The sequence below is a fragment of the Pezoporus occidentalis genome, unplaced genomic scaffold, assembly GCF_034315485.1.
Source record: "Pezoporus occidentalis ecotype Australia unplaced genomic scaffold, CSIRO_AGI_Poc_V1 ctg50, whole genome shotgun sequence".
Classification (NCBI taxonomy): Eukaryota; Metazoa; Chordata; class Aves; order Psittaciformes; family Psittacidae; genus Pezoporus; species Pezoporus occidentalis.
In genome coordinates this window covers 1,662,365-1,674,514 of record NW_026915836.1, presented here as the reverse complement: position 1 = coordinate 1,674,514, position 12,150 = coordinate 1,662,365, and the positions used below count along the sequence as shown (strand labels likewise).

Below are 12,150 nucleotides of genomic sequence, written 5' to 3'. Positions count from 1 at the left end.
TGGATATAAATCCTCATCCATTTAGCCACATCTTGGTCCTGCTCCTTACTGCCCACATATTCCTCAGCAATCATCTGGGAGTGAGCAGCGTTACTGCTTTTTAAGGCACGTGCATTGCTGAACTCCTTTCCTGCCCTTGCAGCTATTTATATATCTGCCTTCTGATTTATACCCTGTCCCATCTGCACTGGGCAAATTGTGGGTCTGTCCCCTGTAATTAAGAAGTTCAACTGCAGGCAAGTACAGTGTGACTGGATACATCATGTGCCACGGCCAAAGAAGTACGTGGTATTCACTACGGTGACTTCACACTTACTTAAATTAACAGAGAATTTGGCTGTCCTCACCAGTCCTGCTGCTTGAAACAAGCCAGTGCTGCCAGGCTCGCCTTTAAACCTTTGTCTGTGCTATGAAAATTAGGTGCATATTGATGCTAATAATGGCAGGTAATTCTAATAAAGCCTCCCACCACGTCATCAGACTGGTCTTGGGTCTGCTTAAGAAAAAGCCTGGCTTCACTGTTACCAGCATCTAGCAGGCCACCTGTGCTTAAAGACTCCTCCTGCTCCCCAACAGCCCCTCAGAAACAGCAATCAGACCTAAAACTTCCTGTGATGTACTGGGCCTAAATAACCGCTGCATGGGTAGAAGACTGAAGAAACAAATGCATTTAGACTGAATATTAGAGAAGCCTGGAAAAATCAGACTGCTTCAACTGTATTTGCTGACTCTAGTATGAGGGAAATGAATGTGGCTAATTCTCAAAGTAAATGCAGTGGCAAACCCTAATTATACTAGCCAGTGAACAGAAATCCCAGTTTGGGTGCCTGTACACACCACCCTGTGCAGCAATTAAGACTTCCAGCCTAATTGGGGGAGGCACTGCCTGTATATTTAGGCATTAAAGATATCTAAAGAATTTTACTGGACTATTTTAAGAACGTGAACAAGATGGGCAAGAAGACCACGAAGGATCAAAATGTGCACCACAAGTGTCAAAACCTCCAGGCTATAATGGGGAAATGGCTCATTCTCCAATATACTGTGGACTTTAAAACAGAACTGTTCACCGTTTGCTGAAGCAAACGAATACAGATAGAAAAACATGCTGAAAATACAAGAGCTGTAATAACTTTAAACCAACTGCATGCAAGTATGTTGGCTTAATTAATGCTATATGGAGTTGTGATTCCTCTGCGGCAGGACCTTGCATCATTCACCTAGTATCTCTCTGGTAACCCAGCACAGCTGCCAATACAGAACAGACATAGGCAAGGAGATGAGATGGAGGAGCTACTGGCTTGGCTTAGCTTCTCAACTACAAACTGGGAAGGACTCCTTGGGGTTATTTTTTGGTTTTACTTTGAAAAGAGCAGGACTGAAATTGATACTTTTACATTTTCCTTTTCTTGTAAATATGAGGGCTTGCATCTTTAAGCAAATAGGAGAAAACAAATGCTGGTGTGTCATTAATGTTGTGCAGGGGCCCTGAGCAAGGTGTGTCATGCTCATCTATAGGTATTTTTAATATATTATTTATAACATAATGTAACATAACATTATAACATAATGTTCCATTCTGATGGAACAAAGTAATTAATGATTTTATGTGGTTTGCAGCTTAGGAACAGGATTTCGGTGACAGTCCTCCAGTTACATCATACTGACATACTCTTACAAACAAAAGGAGAAGCCTATTTCTGTTCTGATAAGCTACAAAGTGGATGGCAGCGTACAAAGCTTGGCCCACTGGAAGAAAACTGGAGCTCAACAACTCCAGGTTTGTGATCTCTGTGTTAGCAACCATCTGTTGCTTTCACAGCTTACAACAGCAATCGTAAGAGGAGGTTCTCACTCCCAACCATCTGTTTTTAGAGGGGAAGCCAAAAATAGACATCAGGCAGAGTTGCTAGAGGAATCCAACCTTCACACAGTGAAGGGTAATCCCTGCTGCTGCTCAGAGGGTCTCAGTGAGGCTCACATGTGCAACTAGCTGGTTTCCAGAGCAAAACCCCAGCTGTAAGTCCAAGTTTCAATGCATTTCAGAGCAGGCCATGGTAACCACAGTCAAAAGTCCTCTCTCAATATGAATTGCCATGCTTTCATTTTTGAAGCGCATCTCAAAGCTATCCTTCATGACTGCATTTTTCATAGTTTTCCTCCCTGAAAAAGAATTTCCATTTCAGAAGGCCCCTGGAATATTTTGGACAATGTGAGAAGTGAACCGTAATAATGACTGCTGTATCTGACACCTGCCCCAGGGACTATCAGCTCCCAGTTACCCCGTGGCCCCATCCTCCCGCCTGCCCCAGATTATTTGGCATTAAAGGCTCATGTGCAGCTTTGCCATAAGCACCAGGGAGAGCCTTTGAGCACAACAGCCCATTCCAGCAGCACACCATGAAGCAGCCTTCATTCACCCTGCTGACTCACCCTGTGGTTTCTGATTCTACGAGATGCTTGGTGGAGGAGCAGAGAGAGGGAAGTGGTCTGTCCTGACCCATGCCAAGCACAAATTGCTTCCCTGGCTAAAAACCTCTCCAAATTGCTTCAGTCTGGTCTGTGTAACACTGCAACCCTTTGCAAGGACGGAGGTTGGAGCATCCTGGCGCTGCTTCTCACACGGCACCACTAATGCCAGGACCATTTGGCAAGCTGCAATTCGGACTGACACAGCATTGCCATAAAACGTCTGCTTGTCCAGTTCTGCAGCCCAAGCCCTATTTGTTACTGTTTGTACCTTCTGAACACAAACCAAGATGTGCTGATTATTCCCTGGGGTAAAGTGCACTACAGACCCTCCATCTCTTCACAGGCTTCTGGGGATGCAGCTTGTGTTGCTGAAGGCAGCAGCACTATCCTGTTGTGGTTCAATCACACAGGTTTCCCAGGGAGCACAGAAAGCTGCTGATTTGGGCCCAGCATCTATCTTCAATTTATAGAAAAGGCTGCAAGAATGCAGGGTGAGTGCTTGTCCATTGTATTCTAAAAATGAAGTAAGCTGTTCTAAATCCACCTCTAAATCCCTGCGAGGAGTGCTGTTCAGAGGAGGTATGAATTATACATTGGAAAAGCCCAGGGTTTATGAATTATCTTTTCTTTTGACAAAACTTTCCTTCTGGGATCCTTGAGGACTGCAGCTGCTTACACTCCTGAAAAGCTTTTCTGTATGGAGAGAAATAGCTAGCTGGAAGATGGAGCCTAGTAAGATGGATTTTAGAGATTAGAGATGAGAAGGACAAAGTATCTCTTCAGTTATACACAAAATTGCCTTTGAGTGATCAGACCTGATCCCTGTCTTAATGTGGGATTAAATACTTCCCAAATCCTACATTGTGCCATGCGGCGATGCTAAACTTTTCCTAGGCAGCCTCAACAGAACACTCCCTCTCTCCCTCACCACGGGAACTTCAACTTGCTGGCTTCCTCGTGCTTTCCTGAAAGTGGAAGTCCCTGACTTTCCTCTGTAAGGCCTTCTAGTGTCTGCAACAACAGAACATGGATTCAACCAGCTGCAAGCAGTATCAGCAAGCACAGCTGCACATAAACACTTTATACCAGTTGTTCATCCACTATGGAGCCCCTAGAGTAATAGCCATGGACAAACCCTTTCACTCCTTACCTATGACACTCCTCCATAGCCTTGACATACTTATGAGGAATCACAAGGCTACGGAGCGTTCCTGCACTGGTTCCTTTCTTACCATCAGCGGCCTTACAAACAGCACTGTTCCCACACAGGATTCCCACTTCCTCCAGGAAATGGATTCACTCTAGTTTGGGTGTCTGCAGCCATGAACAACCAGGCTTTTTCATTCTTTCCAATACGGGCAATGAAAGGAAAAACATCAAACTTATCCTGGCACAGGCGTCTGATCGGACCCTCTGCAGATCCTGCTCTTTGGAAAGATGGGCTCTTTCACTTTATTTTTACAGAAGAACATGGCCATCAATAAATCTGTTCTCACAGGGAAAACAGACTATGGAATAGAGATGGTTGAATATAGTTACCCATAGATCATACATGACTTTTCATTTACTAGCTATATAAATCCTGCCCAGACAAGAAAGACTGATCAGTTAGGTGTCCCATTCACTTTCACTTTTTACAAATAAGCCCCAAAAGCACACTCTTCAGTGCAGTGCTGAGCAGCAGCTTTGTAAGACAGAAGACAGCCTTCACCCTGACTCCTCGGGCTTAAGTCCCATCACACAGCTTCTCAGGAGTCGAAGTGCCAGAGCACCAGTGCCATCACGTGCGCCCTGAATAAACACATCACAGTGAAAGAGTTCCTGGAATTAAAGGAGTTCCTAAGAGTCTTCTGCACCTCATTTTATGTCAAGTCCTGATTTATTAGGGGTAACAGTTTCCATTCAAGAACATGGTAAAACTCTGCATTTCACTGCAGCAAAGTTGAAAAACTGCCTGTGTTTTTAGTTCCTCAAGTGAGGAATATGTAATCCAGCTCACTTCCCCTCACTGGGCTATCTCTTGGTCATAACTACAGATGCATCCCAGATCACACCTGGCATCCATCCCTTACTGACTCCACCACTGCATCCCAACCGGATATCAGATCAAGAAGGAACTAGCATTAAGTCCTACAGATGATCTTTTAGCATTCATGGCTATACCTAATTTAGAGCACGAACTGCCTGCGGCACTTTCAGCCTGTGTTTTATTCATCCAAGGCAATGCGCTCACTTAGGATGCTGACAGATGTTCCTTTGCTCTGGATAATAATGCAGCCACCTGCATTTTCATATGCGCACCAGGAGTGCCAGCCATCACAAAGGGTTGCTGCATGTGCCACAACATGGATGCAGCACAGAGCACGATAAAACGAGGCTGAGGACAGTGGCCACTAACGTGTCAAATGACACACAACCCCTTCAGCACGGCTGGAAGTGTCATGTGGCCTTCAGACACATTTGTCTTAACACAAATCATCCAGTCACCGGTCCAAACCAAAGCACTGCTTATGAAAGCACAGACCAGAGCAATAAAAAGATACCATTCCCCTCCTCTCTGCCCTCATTTTGCATTGTTTCTAATGAGAGAAGGGGCTAATTTGGAAGTCGTGAAGCTCTGTCCCAGTTGGAGTAATGTTGGAGTTTACAGTTCACAGTAAAACTGCAGTATTTGGAATCAGTGTGCTTTATATTGCTTCCTAAAGCCCAGGTTCCTGGAGAAAAAAAAATCACATCCTTTTTACCTTTAAATGAAAGAGAAATTTCTGGTACCCCGCAGATACACACAAAACTTGAACACATGAAGCACAAAGGCTTAAAGAAAACCCACATCCAGAAAAAGGCTCAAACCATTTAGGTTCTTAGGTAGTGGTGTCTGTGGACAGGAAAAGCTGACTCACCACTATGAAAGCCAGGGACTGGCAACACCTCAGTACTGCTCAAGTTTTATGTCTACTTTGTCCATGTGTTCTCAATCAAGGAACTGGAATGAAGCTTACTGAAATCAGCCATCGGGTGCCTGCTAACACAGAGCTTTGGATCAGACTCTAACGCACATTGTAAGCCCTCTGGATCGCAGGTCTGCGCTGTGGAGGCAGTACTCTAAATGCGATTTAGTTTGCTTTAAGAGGTAGTTTTGAGGCTGAATCAAGAGTTAGGCTATCCATGAAAAGATGCAGTTTTTTATACTTTTCTTATTTACCAGCATATAAAGAGCTTTTTGCAAAGGAAGTGGATTTCAGTCACGAAGTCTGACTGTGGACCTGCCAAGAATTCCCAGGGTCTCACAGGCTCTCTGTCAGAAGCTAACTGTACAGCTCACGCCACCTTACCCGGCTATCCCATTCTATCACTCCTGCCTCCAGCAGGACAGCTGTGGGTTGCATGGTACTCGAATGAGTGCAGGTGCACACACCACCTTAAAATGAAGTCAGAAAGTAAGAGGATGTGCAGTAACATTGTGCTAATTGCTTTTATTGAGTATTGCCTTTTTAGCTGCTGCTGTTTGGATAGCATTGAAAGATGTTGCTGTACTTTGAAGAAATGATAGTAAAATACAGAGAAAACTCGGTCACAAACTAAAGGGTATCTTCTGACTCTTAATCCGGGAAAAGGGATTTTTATTGGACCATTGGATGAGGCCTTGGGTGATATGGTTTAGTGTGAGGTGTCCTTTCCCATGGCAGGAGGGTTGGAACTTGATGATTTTAAGGTCCTTTCCAATCCTAACTATTCTATGATTCTATGATAATACCAATGTTTAGCGTAACCAATGCATAACTAATGTTTAGCAAGAGTCTGTGTCAGTAGTCTTCATGAAAATGTGCTTTTAACATACCAAAACCTGCAGTTTCAGAGAACCTCTCAAGCTTTGGGTTCTTTACTTTGGCCTGCCATTAACTTACTGATAATTCCATAAAGACACACTGGATCTACAGTTTGAAACACATTCCTTGCATTTGGTTTTACCGTAACACAGTGATGCTATTCAGAGGTGCTATGGGCCTTTTGACACTGAAAATGAAACACAATTATCCTGAGTTCCCAACATGCATTTCATGGATGCAGCACCTGCCACCTCGAGGCTCCCCACCTGGTGACAGCAATGCTCACCTGCCTTTCTAGGAAAGCAGTGATGCTTTCAGAGTGTGAGTCACAGCTCACAGCAAGGGAGGTGTGTGAATGGGAGCTTTGCACTGGGGTTAGTGTTGCTGGAAGGCCATTTTTAAAAGCAAACCTGAAGGAGCGAGTCCCTTTCCATCTAAAGGGAAAGCCCATCTTTGCGTCAACACTTGTCTAGAGCAAGCGGTGCCAAATGGAAGCCCATCCAAGACCACACTTGTCTCAGCATGAGAGACTGCAAGCTCAGGGACTTCACCTCCATCTTTTGCACTGAAGAACTTAAATTTCAGAGGGAGAAAACAGGCACGGTTTTGTTTTATCTACTCACATCCACTTGTGGCTGAGGAGCGCTAAACCTACGTGGCCAGCACCATCCTGAAGCAGAGAGAGGCTGAGCTATTCATAGGCCAGCACGGCAGCTGGAGCTGGACTGCAGCAGACTCATGAGGTCACAGCTCCCCAGTGCCAGCTCGGCTGGGACAGTATGCAGGGAGTGAGGGAAAATGCATGTGGGAGAAGGGAGGCACGGCGGGGGCAGAAAGGGGACGGGATGTCAACTGCTAACATTTCATTCTCAGGTCTGCCAAGATCACGTTAGAGGTTTTGGTGCAGGACACAGACGTGGTACCTGTTCGTTCAGGGCTACTGACCAAAGCTGAGACAAACAGCCAGCAAGGAGCACAAATATTCCCTCTATGCCTTATTTATAGCAACCACAGCAAGCCTGGTGACCATCCATTCTAATAACCACACCTCTACCACCTCTTTCCTGTTAGCACATTCAGTTACAACCATTTGACACCTTGCCTTAACACAGGCACAGATCTTGCTAATGCTGGAGTCAGCTTCACACACCTCAGCGGCCTGACCAACTTGAATACAAAACTGCTTGCAACACCAGGGCCACTGCAACCAAAACATCAGCGTATCTGAATTAAGTGGCTGCTGCTGCAACCACAGTAGCCATTGGTATCTGAGCTGAGAGGAGCCAACAAGAGGCTTATTCTGGCTCTTATGCTTAGCGTGTTCTGTGGCTACTGTTTTGGTGATGGTTGAGAAGGCACTGCGAGCTTTATTGTACCAGACCTACAGCTTGTCCTGCTCATATTAGGGTGTTTAAGGCAGAGAAACAGAAGTGGAAAGCCAAGGAACAGTTTACCTCAGCATTGTCCAACCAGACCAGGCCAGTATCACAACACTGAGTGATGCTGAGGGATACCAATGTTATTATGAGGCATTGCACCATAGCAAGATTCACTCTGCTCCTTCTGTACCCTGCTCTGCACTACTCAGACACTGGCTTGGTGCCAAACCTGCACCAAACAGCCACGCTATGCCTCAGCATCTCTCTTCCCAGGGCAGCTGAAGCAGCACAGGCTCTGTTCCTGCATCCCCTGCATCCTACCTGACAGTTCTTCACAGCAAAGACATGCAGCAGAGCAAGACTTCCACGTGCATGTGGTCGGCACATATGGAAGGAAAGGGACACCATCAATGAAAGCCCGCAGACTGAGAGGAGGATGGACCCCAACTGCCATTTTAAGCAGCAGTCTTCAATACGGAGTGAAATCCCCGAGAGGTAACTCCTGTGGGCCCTCCCACTTATCCCTATCATCCGGGACGTGGCAAGGGGACATGCAGCACACCTCTTCGTTAGTGCTTACAGACATTGCTCCATTGGGAGAGCTAGCAGCATTACTTTGGGTGTTATAGAAGATCAAAATGATCATCACTTGTCACCAGCTCAGAAGCCCTCTAACACGGTGCAGTTAACAGACCCCGATGAAGGCACCATTCTCTTCCCAGGCTGATTTTGCCCCATGCCCCTGCTCAATGAAGAGCAGCAGTGACACGCAGTTAACTCTCAGAGCAGCAGTGACACGCAGTTAACTCTCAGAGCAAGAGAGGCTACTGCAGAGCCAAAGTCATCCAAGCACCAGTATCACAACCACCTCACATTCTAACTGCAGCGCATCGATGCTCCCAGCTCGAGGTGATGTACATAGTTCTTCCTGTGGAAACCAGGGTGCACTCCAAGCCCAGGCAGTCTCAGCCCAAGTCTCTGTGCAGCAGCAAGGCCAAAAGGAGCTGCCGGCTCCACCTCTGGGAGGAATTGCTGGAGGAATGTCCTCTTGGACACCATAGGCACCGGATTCCCACCCGTCTCCCTGGCGCAGGAGCTGCTTCCACAGCTGCACACCCAAATGGGCTCCGGGTGCCTCCCCTGCCCAGCAGCTGTACTGGCTATTTGAACCAGGGCCGAAGTACTTGCAGCCAGAGGGAAGCCTGCCTGAGCTCACACACACACCCCCAAAAGGGGAAGGTCTGTCTACATAGAAACTGAAGTTTGTGGCCTGCTACTGGCATTTTTCCTGCTATATATAACCTGGGGGGAAAAATAGGACTTGATAGATTTATTCTCAACCTACTTTAAACTCACAAGGATATGATGCATTATGTCATCAGTTGCTACATGTGATGCTGTGTGTGTTGTGAAGAAGCGAGCTAGAAATGAGTACTGGATGCTATGAACCCGAAAGCTTGCAACTCCTCTGCCAAACAGAAGTCTGTCACAAGTTGCTAAACACATAACCACGCCAAGTTACAGAGACCCACAGGCTGATTAAGTCAGTGTTTCAGGGCAATGAGCCTGCTGTACACCAGCTATGGACCAATAGGTCTTTAATCCTTGCTCTGCTATGGGCTTCCTGCATGGATTTGGAGTAGGTCACTGTTTACCCTCCATTTACCCTCTAACTCCTTGCCCCCCGAAATGAGATCTGTAGATTGTACCTATGCTTTGGCAGTATAAACACGCTGAAGACTGTGAACTGCTTAGATACCACAGTGCTCACACGCTGCCAAGTTGTGATAAAACAATACTATCAGGCCAGTATTTCACAGTACAACTATTTGGGGAGGAACAGAATTAGAGATGAAAGCACTGATGTGTGCTGGCACAGAAATCCCGACTCTGAATCCGAGCCGTACGGCAGTCTGTGCAAGCAGCAGGCATGCACCAAATGCAGCACGGTTTCCTCAACACAGAGAAGGCACCATCAGCTCAAGTCTTTTCTGCTCTTTACTACACGTATTGAAGCTTTAAAGAGAGCTTTCTGTTATCACACGCTCCCTGACAAAGCAGCTTTTAGCTGAATGGAATTGCTGGACTGGCATCTTCACACAGACTTCCGCCTTGGTTGTGCCGGATGTTGGGATGGGGCTCCCGTGGGCAGATGTCCACCAGTGCGCCAAACATGCTGGAGTGGGATGGAGATAACGGTAGAGATTTTATCAGTACCACGGGTCTGACTAAAACAGGAGCTTTGCCAAGGCCAGGTATATTTGTAACGGTAGCCTCATTAAAACACCCGACATGAGCTGAGGCTCCTCGGAATTAGGCCAGCAGGATCTGGTCCTGGGCACATCAGGAACTGCTCCGTGATTCAAACTTAAAGATTCCAGCTTCTCGGAATTTGGGGAAAGAAAAAAAAGAAAAAGGGAAGAAAAATCTTAGCCCAACTTTTTACACGTCTGGATATACTATTTCACACTGAAAAGACTTTCTTAGCCTAACAGGCAGGAATACCTTCACTTGACATTTGTTGTAAATGGGCCAGTTCAACCTGCTGGCTTTTGAGGAGGCCAAAAGTCACTCGGTTTTGTCCTCAGCACACTCAGGAAGAGGGGGGATACCACAAAGCCACCTTACTTATGGTTACACAGTGCTAGCAACACACACTCCCGTTAACAGCAACAAGCCAGCACAAGCAGTTTGAGACGGCACCCACCACCAAGCCATGCACGTGTGCAGTAGTGCTGGGGTGGCTTTCACATGTTCCAATGCTCTTTATGAAAAAAGAGATTAAAACAGTTGCATATTAACCAAACGCTTTCTATGCCGGGGCACTCAGTCCTCATTCTGTAACCTACTTAAGCAGTGTTTGACAAGCTGTGTTTTGAAGCAGTTACTACTGACAAACAGGGCTATGACAACAGTAAGAAATGCACTTGGCATAACTTTGACCAGTTTGTGTTTATGTCAGGGAGATGACAACCACGAATCCAGCTTGTTTGGGAAGTCTCAGCCTGGAAATAGGGCTGTTTGCTGTAATTCTCATGGAATTAACTTTATTGCTGATTTCAGGCCTAACCAAGGTATCAGGGGCTGGTTAAATGCTTCTTCCCTTACTCCAGGCTGTTTGCAGACCTAAAAGGCCTCACTCACTTAGGCAGCAGCTGTTTAATTAAGCACAGGAGTAACGTGGTTTAAAGAAATGGCTCCAGCCTATGCGAGTCCGGTGCCATCATGTTAACCAGTGGCTCTATACAAGAAGGAAGCGCGTCTGAGGTCATGTGAGAGCAGAACACATGCTCACGCTGCAAGGAGAAGTTCAAACAGAAGGGATACACAACTTTACCCAAACCCACGCAGCGTTTCTGCCCGAGCCCTGCACCTCCCAGGCACAAACTATTTCGTTTCCAACGAGGCATCTCCGGGCTCTCATTCTTGAACCCAGGGGCCCCGTGCCGCGCAAGTTAAGCTGAGTAACGGAGCCCTTTAGAAACTGCTACACCGGCGACCCCCCGAACACCAAGCAGCTTATCAGTCACTGAAGTAACTTAAGATACATGCAGACACGGCACCTTTCAAAACAGGCTGTAATGATCTCAACCTGAATCACTCCCACTGTCTGGCACAGCAAAAGAAACCGGGGTTATCTCAACGGCAGTGGCTGACAGTTACATGTTATGATTTTCTACCTCTAAACTGAACAACTCTCTTCGGCTATTGAAGAGCTGGGAAGTGCCAGCAAGGCGAGCGGCAGCACTCGGGGCTCTACCCGGCCTGACGCGTTGGAACAGCGAGTTCCCTCCTCCGAACGCCGGCACCGAGGCCGGGGGTGATGCCGGTCCCGGGCCGGTTGCGTCGCCTCCCCTAGCGCCAGCCGCTGGCCCCGGCCGCAGCCCCCCCGGAGCCGGGCACCCACCGCTAACAATAACGCGGGTGCCCGCCCTCGGAACACGGGGCTGGATCGATGGGTTTGTTCTAAACCCGGCTTGCATAAATCGCCAACCCCAGCCCCCAAGCCCGCACCTCCGCCTCTGAATCACCCAGCCCGGACCGCAGTAACTTCAGCGGGGGATGGCGGCGGGGCCGGGGGTCCGCGGCAGCGCTCGGCACTCACCTGTCCGGCGGTGTCGTACAGCCCCAGCAGGTACTGCTTGCCCCCGACGGTAACGCTGACTGCGAGGGGGGAGAAACACAGCGGGTGAGGGGGGCAAACCCCGGCCGAGTCGCACCGCCGCACCCGGCAGGGTAAGGCCGGAGACGGAGGAAGGGAGAGAGGGCGGCAGAGCCGCCGGCCCCCCCCCCCCGCGCCGCTCACCTGCGTAGTGGTCGAAGACGGTGGGCACGTACTCCTCGGGGAAGGCGTCGTTGGCGTAGCTCATCAGCAGGCACGTCTTGCCCACGGCGCCGTCCCCCACCACCACGCACTTGAGCATGACCGCCGCGCTGCCATGGGCCATGGCCGGACACCGCCCTCATGGCCC

The 12,150-nt window shown here is 47.9% G+C and overlaps 1 protein-coding gene across 3 annotated transcripts in view; it reads right to left on the bottom strand.

Annotated features, from left to right (window-relative positions):
- Window positions 1–12,150, bottom strand: part of RHOQ (ras homolog family member Q) — a 16,454-nt gene extending 4,304 nt beyond the window's left edge. For all 3 annotated transcript variants that reach the window (XM_062637022.1, XM_062637023.1, XM_062637021.1), the window contains exons 1-2: window positions 11,985–12,150; window positions 11,784–11,842 (exon numbers count right to left, since the gene is read on the bottom strand). In XM_062637022.1, coding sequence (XP_062493006.1) covers window positions 11,784–11,842; window positions 11,985–12,126 — 201 coding nt within the window. In that variant the 5' untranslated portion in view covers window positions 12,127–12,150. The remainder of the gene's footprint in view (window positions 1–11,783; window positions 11,843–11,984) is intronic.